Source organism: Erithacus rubecula (genome assembly GCF_903797595.1).
Source record: "Erithacus rubecula genome assembly, chromosome: 4".
Classification (NCBI taxonomy): Eukaryota; Metazoa; Chordata; class Aves; order Passeriformes; family Muscicapidae; genus Erithacus; species Erithacus rubecula.
In genome coordinates, this window is record NC_136686.1 from 31,621,799 (window position 1) to 31,640,646 (window position 18,848).

At 43.4% G+C, this 18,848-nt stretch overlaps 1 protein-coding gene across 1 annotated transcript; it reads left to right on the top strand.

Annotated features, from left to right (window-relative positions):
- Positions 1-17: 17 nt before the first annotated feature.
- Positions 18-16,024, top strand: DESI1 (desumoylating isopeptidase 1). The gene is made up of 6 exons (XM_079305124.1): positions 18-471; positions 9,210-9,231; positions 10,163-10,232; positions 10,875-10,984; positions 11,717-11,839; positions 12,966-16,024. Exons 1-6 carry the CDS (start codon positions 381-383, stop codon positions 13,057-13,059), a joined length of 510 nt encoding a protein of 169 aa, XP_079161250.1. The 5' UTR covers positions 18-380; the 3' UTR covers positions 13,060-16,024.
- The last annotated feature ends 2,824 nt before the right edge of the window (positions 16,025-18,848 follow it).

The following is an 18,848-nucleotide window of genomic DNA, read 5'->3' on the forward strand; positions in this document are numbered from 1 at the left end:
TCCGCGCGGATTGGCTGCAGTGCAGCAGCGAAGGGCGGGAACTCCTCACGCGCTTCGCGCATCTCCGAGCTTCAGCCAATGACAGCGGAACCTGGCCGTCTCCGCCCCCCACTGTAGCTCCGCCCCTGGGTGTAGCTCCGCCCCCTGGCGCTGTCGCGCAGCGACGGGGCGGCCCAGCAGGCGCTGGGCGGCCGCGCATGCGCTTGGGCTGCATCGCCCCTTCCTCCCCGTCTGTCACCTAACGGCTGGGGCCGCTGCGCCGGCGACCGGCACCGGGGCCGTCCTTTCCTCCCGTTCCCCTCCGACTCCCGGAGGAAAAGGCCGTTCAACCTTGTCCGCAAGGGCTACGGCTGCCGCCCGGCGGCCGCGCCCGCGCCCTCATGGAGGAACCGCTGGCGCTGCACCCCGTGAAGCTCTATGTGTACGACCTGTCCAAGGGCATGGCCCGGCGCCTCAGCCCCCTCATGCTGGGTAAGAGCACGGCGGGAACACCGGGGCACCGGCTGCCGGGGGTTCGCGTTCCGCCGCGGCCCGGCTTTGCCGAAGTCGCCGCCTCCTGCCCCGGGGGTGGCGATCCCCGCCCGGCATCGCTCTCCTGAGGGAGCGGCCGCCGGGGAAGGCTGCCCGAGGGCGCACCGGGCGCAGCACGGCTCGGGATGTGCGGGGGACCCGGCGCTTGGGGAACAGCGGGCTTTGGCTGCCGGATTCCTGAGCCCGCTGTCTTCGGGACGAGCTTAGTCAGTGCGGCAGATGCAGCCTGTTCTCCGGCCGCCGCCGTTGCCGCTGCGCGCTGGTATTTACCAGCGGCAGGTTAAGTGTTCTTGGCCCCCGAAGGGAGGGACAGCTCAGCTCCCGACTGCCGTGGAAGGAAGGCTGAGCTGAAGAAAGACGCCTTCTGTTTACAAGGCTGCTGAGTTCGGACGGCTCCATGTTGTGGCGAGGCCGGGCTGGGCTGATGATGTGCAGCCATCCGCCCTCTCCTTCTGAGAGTTTGTAGGAGTCTGCCGCATGTCTCTGTGTGCCTTTCCAACCAAACCTGAAACTTGGGATGGAAAGGAAATGGGTTTTGCTTCAAGTTTTAGAAGCATGAATTGAACGCAACAAAAAAGTGCTTTATACCTGTTACGAGTAGATTCTGGCCCCTGTCAGACCAGCAGTCTGTGTGGGATGAGACTTCTCAACAGGCTCAGTATCTGAACAGATGGCTCTGTGTAATCTTGTTTTACAGCTTGTTGGCATTCACTTTGTTCATCTGCCCTATGAGGAGATTCTGTGATTTCCTGCAAGTTTAAAATGAAAGTCCAGACAATTATTAGCGTTAGGTTTCATGCAGGTCAACGATAGTTTTGCAAAGTCGAGAAGAGTACAGAGATCATGTGTGTTGTAGCCCTTAGGGAAGTAGCTTTTCACCTATCAGGTGAAATAGCCATGTTTTTTCATGTGCTAAGAGTTAAGAATCTTGAGATTACATGGGTACATTATTTACTTGTCTTTGAGTAGAACTTAACCACTCTTATTATTAACCAGGCAAAGACTGTAATAGAGACAGCTTGCCTAATTATCTCTATGCCAATCTTCACATAGATCAAGCAAAAGCTGTTTAAACTCCTTACCTATAAAGCCAGTCTTGGGATCTTGTAGCTTTCTGAATTTCCACATAAAAACACATAGTACATTACTTCATTTTTTATGCTTTCTAGTCTATTCAAACAATAACTTGAAAACTTTGTGCTTGTGATACAGTTTGGTGGTAAATTTCTTGGAGTCTGAGCAGTGAAAAGGAAAGCTTAAAAACCTGATCACTTCTGGGTAGTAGGGGAAATGCTGCTTGCTAGCACTGCCTGGTAACTGAGTTCAGATGTGTACATGGAATGTGGCCAACTAGGCCCACGTGGTAACAGTGACAATGCAGACTGCAGAACATTTGAGATTTGTGTGTGGATCCAGTGACATGATTGTTCACAAAACAAGTCTTCCTTCCTCCCTTCCTTCCTTCCTCCCTCCCTCCTTCCCTCCCTTCCAGATGATTTTGGAAATCTCCCCAAGAGCCAGTGATTGAGAAAATACTCCTCTTACCTCATGCATAGACCTTTCTTTCCTTGAAGAACAACAAAAAAACCTCTTCCTATTTCTCTGTATATCAGGTTTCAGAAGGTCAATATCAGTTCTTTCCTTAGTGATGTTCATAAACTGTAGGTCATAGGGGAAAGTTTAATTAAATTAAAGAGGAAGGCATTTCTTAAAGGATTTATACTTGGCATCTCTACTTACACTATTCTTTTCATCAATGCCCGGTTTGGAACAATGGTTTTGCTTTGAGTGATAATTCTGTAATATTGCCTAAATTGAAATGCACTGTTTCGGAAAGAAAAAATAAATATGGTAATGGATTGTGCTAAAATAATTTCTGTCAGGCTTGAAAACAGCAGCTCAAGTCCCCTTGCCAGAGGGGGATGAATCCTGCCTTGAGAGACTGACTGCTGCCAGAGCATCACTGTACTGTGTCTTTTGTTGTGCTGTTAGGGTCCAGAGGTATTGTGGACTATGTCAGCACAGCCTTCAGGGATCAGATCTCACTACTAAATATTGCACTGACTTTTTCAGCATCAGTTCTTTCTGTTGTTGTTTAATGATGAATCTGGAAGGGAGAGATGTTTAGCACAGTTCATAGCAGGCTTTAGAGTGACTTAGTCCTTTCCCTTGAGCAGTCTTTGTTTTTCTTGGCAAGTTTACTCATTTTCTACCCAGGCTGTTTTTATTCTTCTTACTTTCTGTAAGCTTCCTGTAATTTAGTGAACATTTATTTTCTGAAGTATGTATGACCAAAAATTGTAGTTCAATTGCCTTTGTTATCAGAAGCAGTACATTCAATTTTGATATTGCTCTACATTGCATCTTGTCAGTAGCTACTGTTGGTCCTCTTTCCCCCACTCTGTCTGTGACTACTTTGTCTGTTCAGCTACGTGATAAAATAAGAAATGTTGACCTGAACGCAGTAAGATTTCTGTTGCCAAGACAGAAAACATAATCCACCTGAGTCTGTGGAGGGTAAAGAGGAAAAGAGAATAGTTCAGCTTGCAATGCTGATTTTGAAACAAATGTCCAAAGGCAGAGAAGTCTTCAAGGAAAATTAAAATCCTGTTGCATCATAGGCTTAAAGAAAAATGTCTAGCAGCTTTCAAAGTTCTCCTGTCCTGTAACTGAGGTTATTGCTTTTGTGACTCACAGAGTGAACTGGGAGCTTGGTTAACCACAGCAGCTTTGGCTCAGTGTAGTATAAATTAACATTGAGTGGACTGGGAGTATGTTTTGGTTGAAATTTTTAAGTAGTGCATTCAGCTGTGGGGACTTAACAGCCCAGAGGGAATTGGAGTGAAAGGTAACTGCTGAAAGGAGGTGCCTTCTGCTTGCTTCCATTTTCCCAGGCCAGCATATTTCTCTGCTTCTCCTCCATCTGTTCTGAGCAGTTTTGAATTGTTTCAGCATGATACTCTATCAGCTTTGCTCCCAGCATTTGCTGGGGATTTCATGAAAATTGCGTGCCTTACCCTCCCCCAGTATAGCCTGCTTCTGGGTCTCTCAAGGCACCTCAGGGAGAAGGGAATTGAAGCAGGCTCCTCCCTCTCTTCTCCCTCTCTTCTCCCTTTTTTTTTTTTTTTTTTTTTTTTTTTTTTTTTTTTTTTTTTTTTGCTTTGGTTGAGCACCCTGGATAGCACATAGAAAGTGCTTGCCTAATTAGAGTAATTTTCAATTCAAAAAAGGCAGGAATCTTAATGAATTGTCCTAGGGAATATGCAAAGCAATGCCCGGCTAGATACACCCATGTCTGTTTACTGAATTGTATTACTTTGATTCCGCAGGAGACCAGTTCACTACTTTTATTTTTTAGAGTCTTTTATGGTCTTCTGGGGCTTGCATATCCATTGCAGAGCACAGATATATTGTTAAAGATACTGAGCTTTCTATTATTTCTTAATAGCTCAACAGCAGGCATAGATCTTGCACTGAAGGTTGGATGGCCTAAACTCTGAATGGGGTAAACTAAGTGCCCATCTGCACAGACATTTCCTTCCCTCATGTCTCTTCTGCCCTTCAGCATAATAATATAGATTAATATACAAATGGCACTTTCATTTGATATTTAAAATGCACAGGAATAATCAACACTGTATGGCCCTCAAGATTAATAAATTACTGTGATGATGAAAAAAGTGGTGAGCATCTAATCTCCCTTGTGCTTGGCCTTTCAGATAAATCAAAGCATGGAAGTAATCCTGTTTGATTGTACTCTTAAATTATATGGGCTTGCTTGTTGTTTCAAAATACCCCTGTATCCAAACAATTGCAGTCTCCTGAACTGATTTTACAATAAACTAATCTAACTGCTTCATTTTCCATGTTCCTGTGACTAAGCCGAGGGTCCTGGAATTGTTTATGTTCTATTTTTCTCAAAGGTTTCTGGCTCATGTAAACACCATTAAAGTATGTGAGCTATGAATGTTACAAGAAAAACAAAACAGCAAATATAAAAACTTGTTTACTTGCTAGATGATACTCTGCCTTAGTGAAACAAATGGAATCTTTGAGATGCTTAAGCACACAGATTTATGCTGAACTGGCATCTCCCCCCAGGTTCTAGTGAGTATTTTCAGGAAAGAACCACAGAAGAACATCATCAAGGAAAAAATTAAAATGTAAAAAGGTAAATAAACAAACAAAACCATCCCCAAACAAAAACCACTCAAAAGTCATGATTACATTTCCAAAAGGTGACAGGCTATCCCCCTAAACTCTCACAAATATAAATAGTAGCTTTTCATGCCTATGTTCATGGTCTGTGGCAAAAACAAGGTACCTTGACTTGCATTATCTTGGAATGGATGCAGATCAAACTAAGCTGATTTGCTTCACATTTACTTCAGGCTGAGCTGACACAGAAGCAATTTCTCTGGAAGAGTTGATACCTGATAGCCTGGCCATATGCAGTAAATGTTGTGTGATTAAATGTGTACATCTAAATTTGCACCAACCTTTCCTATTCAACAGCCCCTGACCCTTGAAATATTTAAACTAGTTAGCATCTTGCTGTTTCCCTGTTTTACCTGGATAACAGAATCACAGAAGAGGTAAGGTTTAAAGAGACTACAGTGGGTTATCTGGTCCAATCTCCCTGCACAAGCAGGGTCATCCCAAGAACATTACACAGACTTGTGTGCAGATGGTTCTTGAATATCTTCAGTGAGAGAAACTCTACAACCTCTCTGGGCAACTATTCCAGTGTGTTGTCACCCTTACAGTAAAGAAGTTCTCCTTATGTTCAGATGGCTCTTCCTGTGCCTCAGTTTCTGCCCATTGCCTCTTGTCCTATCGCTGGTCACCACTGAGAAGAGCAAGAGCATCATCCCATCAGGACATTCCTGTTCTGCTTTATGAGCATGAGCATCCTTTGGATTAGCTGTACTGTAGGTATTGAGTGAAGGGTAATGCCTGCAATTAATGCAGCAAAGGCTTTTGCAGCTCTGATGGAAATTACTGGAGAATCTCTATATAGTAATAGACAGCCTCAGGTGATGAGTAAATGGCTTGTTTTTGGTGACAGTACCAGACCACAGTTCCACCCACATTGCAGTGACCACAGGAGTTTGGAGTGTTGTGGCAAGTAGTGGAAGAACAGGAAACATGATGATATCTGCCTGTATCCTGGATAGTGTTTGCAATCCCTTCTTACAGTCCACTCAATTGACTATGGGATGTGGGCTCTGTTGCACTGTAGGATTATCTGGGGAGGTTCATGGCAAGCTTGAACTTCTGGTTTTTAAGCTGGACAGTGCTGCCAGAAGGAGCTTTATTGGGAAGTGTTGCTGCAAGGCCTGGATACAGCTTGTGTCTTAGCACTCCCAGCAATGCTGCAGCCTTGCTTGGTCATGTTGTTGGGCCTGTTGTGTGTATCAGAGGCTCTGGGCAGAATATTTTGTGTTAGTGGGCAATGTCAAGCAGAAGGCAAATCACAACTCCTTAGTGCAGGCTGCTCTGATTGCTCAACCTGAGCTTGTCAGGGGTGATGAGCTGTCACCTGTTCTATGCAGTGTCAGAGACTGGGAGAAAGGGCAAGCAGAGTCATAGAGGAGGATCCCCATCAGAGGCAAAACTTCAGGAGGAAGATGACTTGTGTCTGTGAAGATCTGCATATAACCTCTTATATGACAGACAAACAACACTTGAGATTCTTGCTGAGCAGCAGGAAAGGGAGCTGAGTTCCTCAGAAACTGGTGGCCATTGATTTTTTTCTTCTGTGGCTCCCTTTGAGTTGAAATGACAACAGCCAGCTGTGAAGCCTGGGGTACTGCAGCAGCTTACCAAAAGTTCTCAGTCTTGGATGTCTCTGGGTGATGCATATATGGCCAATATGGCAGGTTTCTTAGGCATGGGATTCTCCCAGTGTTGTTGAAGACACTTGCACTGCCTCTGACCAAACACAGTCTACCAGTGGAAGAAAAGGATTATATTTTGTCTGCAGCAGGCTGGAGAGCTACCACAGATGCCTTATTGTCAGCAGTGCTGCAGATCTGGTGTGTGTTTTCCACAATGCCAGCTTGGTTAATGACTTCTGGGAGCCAAGGAAAAATAATGGGTCTGCAGCTTCATTAAGATTTTCAAATCATTGTTGGCACAAACTGACTGAGCTGAGCAGCCACAGACAGACCTGCCTTGTGAAGATAGGCAGCTTCACTTGCCAAAAGCTGTCCTGTTATTGCCCTGGCAGTTGCTGCCTTTGGACTGCTACAGACTACATGTGTAGCAGTAAAGATTGGACTGCAGTACAAAGCAAAGTCCAGTTCCCAAATTCTGCTTGAGTTTTGTCCGTACAATCAGACAATTACTTTGGTGAGGAGGGACCTCTAGAAGTCCTGCTCAAGGTAGAGCCAACAAGAGCAAATCCTCAGGCCCCTGGACAGCAGAGTTCTAAGTATCTTCAAGGATTGAAATCACATATCCTTTCTGGACTCCTACCCCAGTGTTTGACCATCTTCATGGTAAATGTTTTCCCTGCTTCCTACTGAATTGTGAATTTCCCATTTTCCAGCTAGCACCTGTTGCCTTTCACTGTGAATATCTGAGTAGAGCAAGGGTCCCCTTTCATCCATACCTGTTGGGTACTTGTAGACAAGAATACAGACACTTTCTCTTCTTGAGGGTGAACACACCAGTTTTCTCAGCTCTTCTTCAGTATAGTAAGTGCTCCAGCCTGGTATGTCAGTGTCTTTTGTACTGTGGGGATCCAAAAGTGGACACAACACTCCAGATGTGTCAGACTGGAGGACAGAGTCACCTCCCTTGAGCTTTGGGCTGCAACCTTGCTAGAGCAGCCCACTGTGTAGCCTTTGCTGCAATGATCTTTTCAGGTAGGTGTTGTAATTGCACGAGCAGGTCCTGGCAGCACCTGTGACATTGCAAATATCTACTGTAGCTCTTTCACCTGCATACAGAATCTAGATACCAAGTGGCAAACTCTCTGAAAAGTCTTTTGTTATTATTTTCTGCACATGTGTGTGAAAGTAAGTACTAAAATGTTCTTTCAATTTAGCATGCAAAGAATAGGCACAATTCTAATATGTGCTGACTTCAAAATGGTTTGCTTCTCTGGTCTGAAGGATAAAGTTCAAGTATCTAGTGTAAAAGTTATTTATCATGAGCAAATGTGTAATAATTTGTTAATAGATACACAGAACACTAACTGGGCAAAGGCAAAGGGTAGAGCCGACCAGAGGCCAGTGCAACCTGTGGTGCTGAGCCTGCAGGGCCAAAAATGGGTGCTGGCACCTCTAGAGTGCCAGGTGAAACCTGTCATGGACAGCACGTGGAACAAGGGCCAAAGGATCACAAAGCACATCAGTGGGACATGCTGAAGGGCCAGCAGATGCTTCAGAGATACTGCAACACACTGTTGTGCTTCTGTCATTATTGCCACTCTCTTTTGGCCTTCATCCTACTCCAAGCCTACGTTTCTGTGCAATGGGTTGACAGGGAATGTGACTGTGCCTGGCTGTGATCCATGGCAGTGACAGATCAGTCCACCTGCTTCAAAACTACGTGTGCTCACCTCAACTCATGTCTCTGTGTCACAACAGCCTTTTCCCTGCCTCTACTCTTCCATGACCCTCATCTGAAGCAGGTACCTATTTTGCTTCAGACTTGAGTGGAAAAAAAATGTTTTAGTGATTGCTTTTTCTTGTGGCAGAGGAGTACTCAGTCTGGTGCTTGGGTTCAAGAGAATACCAAATGTTGGTATGCACACAGTTTTTCTGTTCTAATTCTGCTTTTGGGGGTTATGCCCCTTGTTCAGGAAATAAAGTTATAGTACATCTCCCACAGCATGCACTGGCTCCCTACAAGCTCCCAAAAGGAGGGATCAAGCCTTCAGGTTATAATAGATAAGATAATTGAGCCTAGAACAGTAAAAGGTCTAGGAGACCTTTCAGAAAGAGGTTTAATCATGAGATCCTACCATGAACAACAGAGAGGTTTAGGTCTCCTGCTTATTGGGAACTAGAAACACATTTTAAAAGAGACCTTTTCTGAGACACAATTATTTTATCAGTGTAGTGGTGCCTGACAAGCAAGTCTTTGCTGCTATGTTCTAAAGAAAACCCATAGCTTTATAAATTGTATAAATTTCAGTGTTGTACTTTTCTACCTCAGTTCCCACTTAAACTAGATTTTAAGGGCAGGGGGAGGGAGGGAAAGGAGGAAATTGTGGAATACATTATAGAGGCTACCACCACTTGTCATATGTTTGTCAGACCTCTCATCAGTTACTGGAAAAGAGAATTGAATACATTCTGCTGGCCAGCTGCCTGCAGTTATGAGTTCTGTCAAATTCAACTCTTCTGCTTCTGATTGAAGACTTAATTTTAGGAAAATGTTTTCTTTCTTGGTCTGTAGAAAAACACCTAAGGAAGGTAAACAGTGACAGGATAGGATGGATGGCATTGCTACCTCTGCCTGCCAGGAGGGATGAAGTACAACAGTAGTGTGGATTGAGTAGTTAATTTGAAAGATATTCTGGATTTTTTAGAAACAGCTCTGGATTAAATCTTTGGTATTGCTGTCATGGTGAAATAATAAGCATGACTCCTAAGTGATTGACAGAAAGTAGGCTGAAATCTGGAAAATACATTGCTAATAACTCTTCTTTTCTCTGCATACAGGGAAACAGCTGGATGGCATCTGGTAAGTGACTAGATTTAAATTGCATAATGTGTGTAAAACACTGGTGTAGGAAGTATTTTCAATATGCAGCTATAGATTCTTCAGATCTTAAGTACATTTTGTTGTGGAAGAGCGACAAGGCACTTTTTGTTCCTGAATACAGATTGGCAGCAAGATGATGTACTGTCAGGTGCTAGTTCAAAGTACTGTCAGGTTCTGTTCAAAGCTCAGTGGACCTCATGGAAAAGGGTGTTGTTAGAAGTTGTTGTGGTTTTGTACACCTGTGTACTTTTTCAAGGGAAAGATAGTGTCCTTGTCCCAAGCAATTTGTCTTATAAGTCCAGGCAGGACTAAACATGATAGTAAAAGAGTGGGTGGGAAGAAGGTATTACAGGATCAAGTCTTCTGTTGTATAAGAGCAGTATCTACATTCAGTCACAAAAAAAACCCCTAATTTCCTATAATTCATACCAAAAATTTTGATAACACATGAAGAGGGCTTGTTTGGGTTTTTTTAGAGGCAAGAAAACCCCTAAACCCTTGTCCATCCATTTTCCTCTCTACTGATCCATCTCCAGTGGTTGTCTGACCATCTTCTCAGGCAGTGAGGAGTCTGTCAGTGTGGTGGCAGGGCTGGTTCTGTCTCTGAGGGCTGACCTCACCCTCAGCCCGTTAGCTGAGAGAGGCTCATGCTGGCTCTTAGCTAAACCTGTTCTTTCCTAACTGATTGCAGAATTGCAGTAGGCTTGATAATCATTGCTGCCATATCCATTCATGCCCCAGCAGATCCTGTTCCCACTCACAGGAACACATTGACCTTTTCTTTTAGTTATTCCCTTCATTATGTCCTTGAGCTCACAAATTTATCAGTGATTTATGTGCTAGGCTATTTAGTTTTTTCCTTTATTTCAACTTTTTTCTTTTTTTTTTTTTTTTTTTTTCTCTGTGGCAGGCACACCTCCATAATAGTCCATAAGGATGAATTCTTCTATGGCAGTGGAGGAATCTCCAGCTGTGCACCTGTAAGTTAAACTTAATTTTCTCATAATTTTAATAGGGTTGCCTGATCAGAATTGCTTGTGTTGCTGTTTTTTGGAGAAGCAGCAAAAGACTTCTAAATTCAGACAGGTACTGAAGCCAGCTGCTTGTCATGGTTTCCCATGGAAAACCATGGGAAATGGAGCATGGATAGTGGGTTTAAGCCCAGCTCAATTCAGGTTGAGGGTTGCTTCTTCTGGTAGAGTCTATCTATTCAGAACACCTTTTGCAATTGCTTTGCCAGAGTGACACCTTGTCCAATTCTGTATCATTAATTATTAATGCAGACCTTTTAAGAGTGAAAAAAGCCCCAAACTATGATGTTTTCTCAGACTTTTTTGTTCATAGAGAGGTAAAATGGATGGGCTGTGCTTCTAAAGCAGAATTTTGCCATAGCTTAGAGCTTTCAGCCCAAAGAGCCAAATTTTCCAGCTGAAATGGAAGTTGCATGTTTCTTCTCATTCTCTTGAATGCAGAACAAGGGAGACCAGCAGGACTTTTTGCTTGTCAAACATACCAAAAGTTCCTTCTTTTGTCCTGGATGAACCATGGCTTTATTCAGTAGAGTCCTCCTACAGAATTCACCTGATCATTTGACATTATCTTCTGGCTGTTCATTTTTACAGGGAGGGACACTTCTTGGCCCTCCAGACACAGTTGTTGATCTGGGAAACACTGAAGTCACTGAAGAAATTTTTCTGGAATACCTTTCCTCTTTGGGGGAATCTATGTTCCGGTAAGTAACAGCTTGTACTGGAAAACCTGTGCACCAAAAAGGTGCAGAATGGAGGCAAGTGTTATGAAACCAACCCAGCTCACAGAGCTTCTGTCTACTTACCCTCTCATTTGGTACTCTTCAAATATGGACTGGGCTGATGCACCAATACACACAAGGAGCTACCTTCTAGGCTGGGAAAGCATTCTTCTGGGAAGTCCTTCACAATGTTTTTTTGTGAAATCGAATAATGCCTTAAACGCTTTTGAGAGACTCACCAGGGAAAATAAAATCTCTCAGTAAATAGCAGTTTGCCCTGTGAGTCATTGTAGTAAAGCTGCCAATTTTCACATGAGTAGAAGCAAGGTCTTGACTGTTAAAGAGTCTACTCTGCTTCTCACAGGAATTGGAAACCACAACATTTAGTGTTCTGGCTGTCTTTTAGAGTCAATAATTCCCATGATTTCTCATTACTGCTAGTGTGGTTTTAATTGAAGAAACCTTACCTATTCTCCCAAAAATGGTTGTATTAAAGTCAAAGATATGGAGAGATGTCATTTTCCACCCTGATTCAATTGAATTTGAGGGTGAATTGATGTCTGTATTTACCCATTTGCCTTAGAATTCTTTGGAGTGGGGGGAGATGTGATAATGTAAGGAGATGTTCTTCATTAAGGGTATGATTCTTCTGCTTGTAAGATTTATTGCTGAATGCGTGGTCTTTTTTGTTTCAATTTCTTTTCTGTGGCACAGAGGAGAGTCTTATAACCTCTTTGAACATAACTGCAACACCTTCAGTAATGAAGTGGCACAGTTTCTGACAGGAAAAAAAATCCCTTCCTACATCACTGACCTTCCATCTGAAGTTCTTGCCACGTGAGTATGGATGCCCCTCCTCCCTGTATCTGCTTGGTGCTAATGCTTAAACATTTGACAGAGCCAGCAGTAACAGTTTCTGATGGATCTGTCTGAGAACCAGCATAAGATTAAGGAGAGGATGCAATTTTCTTTACATCACCACTTGCAACACTGTATGACAAGTGCTAACTGGCACTGGTGTTCCAGAGAAGACAAGAGAAGGTTGTTCTTCTGCCTTTAATTTAAAATAACCATTTTGTGATGGTCTCTTATATGTGACCAGACAAGCTTGGAAAGTTTCAGAAAACAGTGCAAGAAGGTTTTTTCCATCTTAGACAACCAGTATCTGTTAGAAGTCATTTCTCTAAGCACCATAATTGCAGCAGAGGTGTCAGTTTGCTTGTGAAGAGGCAGGGGAGATTAATTTTTAAATTAATGCTGCAGTTTTAAAGCTAGGATTGAGTGGAAAAAGAGGATATGAAAAAAAGGAAATTAAGAATTCCTCCCTGGTAATTCAGATGTTTTTAACTCTCAGCTAGTGAGGATCCCAGTAGGATGCTGTGAGCTCCATCTTTTAGGTCTTACTTCTCATAACAGTGGTATAGCACATTATTTGTGAGATATGTGTCTTCTACCCTGCACTCTTAGCACTTCAGGCCTCTCAAAATCAGATAAAGTCTGTAACAGAGTGAGTCTTACTGAAAGACAAACCAGTTGCTACAGATTGCAACAGAAATTACTCTGGGAGTGTTGGACTTTTAAGTAAGTTAGAGGCTATTCTTTTGGCAGGCCTCAATATTGATATACTTAATGGAACACTGCAGTTGCATAACAGGGATTTTGTTTGCACACTTAAGTAGAATGAATTACTGAGAGCTGGTTTCAGACAGTATTACAGTAGCAGCGTGGGCGTGTTAGGACTCGGAACTATCTTATATAAAATCGTGTTTAAGTTTTGTAGTTATTCAACAGTAAACTAATATGTCAAATTACTTTGCTTTAGTTTGTAGTTGAAGTCTTTTCTTCAAATTTGCTTCTAGAATGCTGGTTTGATTGCACTGTAGGAAGTGAGTGCACTTCAGTGGTACATGGGAGTTGTTGACCAAGTAAACTATTTGAGATGTTTATTTCTTTACCTTCTCAGACCTTTTGGACAAGCTTTAAGGCCCCTCCTGGACTCCATCCAGATCCAGCCACCTGGAGGAAATACCTTCAGCAGACATAATGGACAGAGCTAACAGGAGTGACCCAGTGTTCCCAGCCTCATGGCCTCTTCCTTTTTAAACATGAATCTACCAGATTTCTATTTTATAATTTCTCATGAGAATTAACTCTAAAGAAATTACAAGACGAGTTTTAAAATTTCCTGGGGAGAGAATTTATCAGGGTGCATGTAAGACAATGCTACCAAAAATATTGCCATAATTTCTAATAGTATTATACTAATTTATAAAGGCTGTCTTGTCCAAGTAAGCTGACACTTTCTACGAACTCCTATATGCTAGTAAATGGATATTCATTCCATGAGCATCCAACGGCTCATTACACAACTTGAAGTAAATAAGAGGATGTCCTGGCCATCCATTGCAGACTTGCATTTCTTTGTCTTGTCACTGCCTCTATTATGGGAGTATTTTATGAAGTCTAGCAAAAAAAAGGCAGAGCAAGTATTGGTAGCCTAGGAAGTGAAGGTGTCCCAGGATTAGTCGCTTATTTCACTGGCATTTGCTCAGGGGAAGAGCTGAACTCGTCTGATTAGGATATTTGCAGTGGCACAGGTGTATGGGAAAGGTGATGAAGCTGAACCATGTGTCAGTGTCACACACAGAAGCTGAAATTCAGTGGGACTTGCTGTGGTGGGAGGGAACCTGGAGCTGAAGGTTATCAAGAGCTTTGTAATGTAATCCAAGAGTTACGGGAAAAAACCAGAACCTCATGAGCAGAAGTGGTGGAGACAAATTTCAGGTGAAAGTAAATGAAGTGAAATGTTTCCTTTTCTCACACATAAGCTTATCAGCAGATAGAACTTTGTTAGTGCATAAGAACTATGTTTTCTTGGGTTTTATTCCCTCCCTTGCAAAGCCAGTTACAATACAGTAAGGCAGGACTAGCATGGCAACTGCATGACAACACCAGTTGGATCAATTCTGCCTTCAATATCCAATTGCAGATACAGTAGGAGTTCCAGCTTTCATTAATAGTGCTGCCCTTTCCAAAGCAGTCAAACACATCAGGGCTGTCCTTAAGAGAAATAAGTGCTAGGTCTCCTCAAATGTAAAGAAAATGAGGAAGAGTAAAATTAAGCTTTTCTGTGGAACAACTGAGTTTCTTGGGGTACATGCAGAAACAGTCCTGTCCTTAGATCAACTTTTGATTATATCAATACTGCATCTTCTAATTTTAAGATTTTTAGAGCTTTGCAATTACTTGCAGTGGGAAAGAACAGGGGAATGAAAAACTAGGCACAATGTTTTCTTTTCATGCATGTATATACACTACTTTCTTGAAGAATTTTGTAGCAGTTACATTTAGGAAGGAATGTAAGAAAGACATCAGACAAACCCCAGAACACTGCTGATGCTCTGTAAATGGGGATTGCACATCCCAGATGCTGCCAAAAAGGCATCTATGCAAATGTACAGCCCTTTGTCCAGTGCTTTGTTGTGAAAAGTATTGCTACAAGTTTAGCCCTGCATCTCAAACTTCCTGCACTGGAAACTTCTTACATAACTAAAGGAGATGTCTTTCCTCTACTGGGTTCTTTCTCCAAGAATAATGCAGATTGATAAATTTATCACATTGTTACTCTGGGTGGACTATAACAGTTTGTATTTTTGAGGGGTTGGAATAGAGGAAAACTGCAATTTTGTCACTCAAATACTCTGTTGTCCTGCACAGATGGGAATTATTATCAGGCCATTCTGCTGTTTCATGTTTACCTGCTCTCAGTGCACAGCAGTGGCCCCTGCAGCCCACATGCTTATTTTCCATGTCATTCTCAACTTGTGCCATCAACTTCTCCTTAAGCATTTCATTTGATGGACTGGACTTGGAGATAACTTTAGCAGTTATTACAGATGGCTTTATGCAAAAGCTTTCAATCTTTCCTCCCATAAATGTCCTGTTTGCAGAAAACATTCTATGAAAGTCAGTTATGGATGCCTTTTGACACTCCTGGAAGAAGGATTGGTATCTGGTTTTGCTAAGCCATAGCTTAGTCTTCCTGTCTAGTATATGTATTATCTCCAGTCTTTTCCCATACATGTTTGTGAAGAGTAACCAGCCTTTCATCTTAATACACACCTGACTGTGCCACAAAATGCTGTAGATCATGTTGGAGATCTCAGAGCTTCCTCAACTGAGCAGGTGCACTCGAGCTGACACAGTGCAGCCCAACATCCTGGTGTGCTCCTTTGGTACCTGCAAGCAGCACAGCTCTGGGCTTGCTTGTCTTTCAGCAAACTATCACTTCAGGCACAGCTGCCTGTGATGGAAGCACTGGTGCCATGGTTTCTGCCCCACACACACCATGAGGATATGCCCTCTGTGTCCACCACTTTGGATGTCACTTTGGATGTTTGCTGCCTACTTCAGGACTTTATGCATCCTCTCAGGGCAGGAAAGAAAAGAAAGATATTCACCCCGTGCATTTTGCAATCTGCCTTTTCCCCTCCTGAGCAGCCCCTTTCCAGAGATAATGCTCCTACTTTAAGGTCACTGGATAAAATTTCACTCAGCCATATATTGTTTGCAATAGTCAAAGAGCTGCTGGCTCTGGACCTACTCTTGTGTTTTGTGACAAAATAACTGTAAGGGGGAATCCTTTTTGCTTGGTCTTACTGGGTAATGAGACCCCTGTACCCTGTAGGGCTCTTAGGAAACCTCTTTTCTCCAAAGATGGTTATGTGTAAATTGCAGGATTGTGCCCTCAATGTTCCACCCAACTGAAAACAAACTAGACTGAGAAGTATATGTAAATGTATATAGGTGATGAACTTCAGCCAGCTGATGGACAAAGGGGCAGGGAAACTGAACTCCTGAAAGGGAACAGAACCCTTCTGCCCACACTTACTAATCTGTCTTGTATTGCTGAGGTTCCCCCCTGTGCCATTTTAAAAATGTTAACAATGTCTTTAGGCAGAAAGTGATGTTTTGATTTACTTGTGGGTTTTTTTCTATTACAATAAAAAGAAATACAACACATTTTTCTGGTTGCATGCATGTGCCCGTACAGCTGCCCAGCCAATGCAGCTGACCAGAAGTCATTATTATCTTTGCTCTGGTCCCACCTGGAAAGTAAAGCATGAGAAATTGTCCAAACAGTTTGTGCCAGGTGCTGCTACTGGAAGTAGTGGTGACAACTGCCCTTTGCTCGAACTGGCCAAAGGCAATACTCTTATTTAAGTTTGGGAAATTTTTTCTTCTGTAAGTACTGTAGTACTTAAAACCATATTTCTGAGGCTTGACACAGCTTGGATGAGGTGAATTAAGATGTTCTGTCAGCACAGGTTTTGTTCAGTCCTTGGTCATTTTAGTCTGCAAGTATGAAATGTCTAATGACTGCTGTTGAAGAGGAGGCCCAACAGAGTTTTAATGTGGTTAAAAGTATTTTCCTGATTGCCTTTATGCTACTTTCAAAAGGGAAGAAAAAGGAAAAAAGCAGTAGAGTAAGAGGTAGACTTCATGGCTGGGTTCTTCTGGAGCTTCCTCTGGGATATTGAGGAGGATTATGTAGCACTGCCTAAAATATTTGGCTCTGGGAAAGAAATTCATTCTGCTTGGTTCAGTTTTCTGCATGCTTATTGATGGCATCCAAATTGTAAGCCACACAGTTTGCTATTTGTGTAACAGTCTGTATCAGTGCAGTACAGAAGGGGATTGTAACAGAAATGTGTGATTGTGGCTGTGTTCTTCAGATGTGGTGCTGGTTTGGTACCAAGTACTAGTACTGGCCCCACATAAAATACCTGCGAACAGGTATTTTAATTTTTTTTATACTTTTTTTAAAATTAATTTTAAAACTAAAATGAGAATTGGCAGCTCTAGACAGAGTGTAAGCCAGTGCTCACAGCCACTTGCTTTCTAAACTTTCCAAAATTTCTTGGCCTTTCCTGCCTGTAATCAAGTGGATATATCAGGGGTGGTTGGTGTGTGAAGTATTAAATAACTGGAAGAGCCATGGTGGTCCTGTTCTCAGATCCCACCCGGCTGAGGGAGCAGACACAGCTGTGGACAGCTGTGCACTTCAGCACAAGGCAGGTTTATGCTCCCAGGAACACCAAGCTGTCACAGGTCCTCACCAGCTGATACCAAATGGCCTCCAAGGTGCTTCCTGGGAGGGGCATTTTGGTGTGAAGATAATCCCTAAAGCTGCACGACAAGCTGAGAAAGCACAGCAGGTGCCTCAGGTTTCAGGAAGTTCTCCTGGGTAGCATAAACCCTGTGGTTCTGCAAGAGTGTGAAAATGTGAACGTATCTTAGCAAACCTCCCAATTCTGGGAAGTGCCCCGAGGTGGCACTGCTGCCTTGCAGCACAGGGATGCACCTGAGCCTCGGGAGAGCAGCTCCCACTGTTGGGGTGCCCAAAGTAATGTCAGTGCAAGAGGCTCGAGGGAGGTCTCACCCAGACAAGAAAGCTGCAGGTAGGAGCAGCCAGGAGACACAACCATGGAGCAGCTTGGACTACAGCAGAACCCAAGGCTGCTACAATAGGTTTTCTAACTCCACAGCACTTCCATCCAGACATGGGAAGTGTCCTCCTCGTACCATGTCATGGTTTATAAAATAAAGGTTTGCATTCCTGAAACCCTGGGAGTTCATTGTGTCTGACCCCACGGCTGTCCTTTGAGAGTCCTGGGCGTTGGCTCATGCCTCTGCTGTGTGGAAGAGTTGCTGGGTTTCTGGAACTCGAGCACCCAAATCCAGGAAGGCATTTCTACTCACCCATCAGCATGCCATGGTAGACACTCTTGGAAGGACTCATATTCTGAAGTAAGCATCCACACATTAACTGATGAAAAATGTGTAACCACACCTCGACAACTGCTATAAATGAGCATAACCCTAAACTCAAACCTCAGCACCCAACTGCATACAGAGTAGCTAGATGCTAAGAAACCATTCTGGGACCTTCCAGGCATCTGAGAAAAAGAGTCCACCTTTCCAGAGGTGGGAGCCCATAACCAGGGTCTGATCCAGAAGGCCAGGGATTCTGCAGAAATAGCTGTGCTGGGGTGAATAACACATGCAATACCCATCCAAGACTTCCTGACTCACTGTGTTGTGGAGGCAACTCACAGAAACAGTACGGAATTAGCTGTCCTGGCGGACTCAATGTCTCCCCCAGAAAGTAGCTGAGGATATTTTGGTAAACCTTGTCCAAGGCAGTGGCACAGAAGTAAATTATTAACATTGTTTCTGTACATACCCCTGCCACTGAGTGGGAGCAGGAAAATCATAAACCACAAACAAGAAAAATCCAGCATCTGGGAAGCCACCTGAATGCTTCCTTTTGAGAGGAATCTGGTGGAGAACTGGGAAAAGGGGTTGCATGATATCCTGGGGCAAATTATACTGAGGAAAAAAACAGACTTTAAAAGAATAATAAATCTCTCCCCAGTTCCAACCTAGCTCAGCACACTGAGTACTGTTGGGGGAAGAAAATGCAAGTTAATTGTTGAGCAGAAAGCATTGGACATTCCACATAGGCTGTTTTTGATTTCGGAAAATAATTCAGGTTGGAAAATAATTCAGGAATTATTTTAAGAGACCGGGAGGTGGGGGGGAAGAGGAGGAGGAGGGGCACGGGGCTGGCTGTCAGCATCAGGCCAGCGTAATACGGTGCCATGTGAATATGGTCTGACCAGATGGTCAAATTAAATCCTAAATGACTCGTGGGCTAAATGGTAGGCGGGTTAAAGCAAAAGCTACTGGCTTTGTGCAGAGGGCATTTTCGCTTCCCCAGTAAAAATATTAACAGCATTTTATTGGAAAAGCAAGGTGAGGCACTGACTAGGAGAGTGCGTGC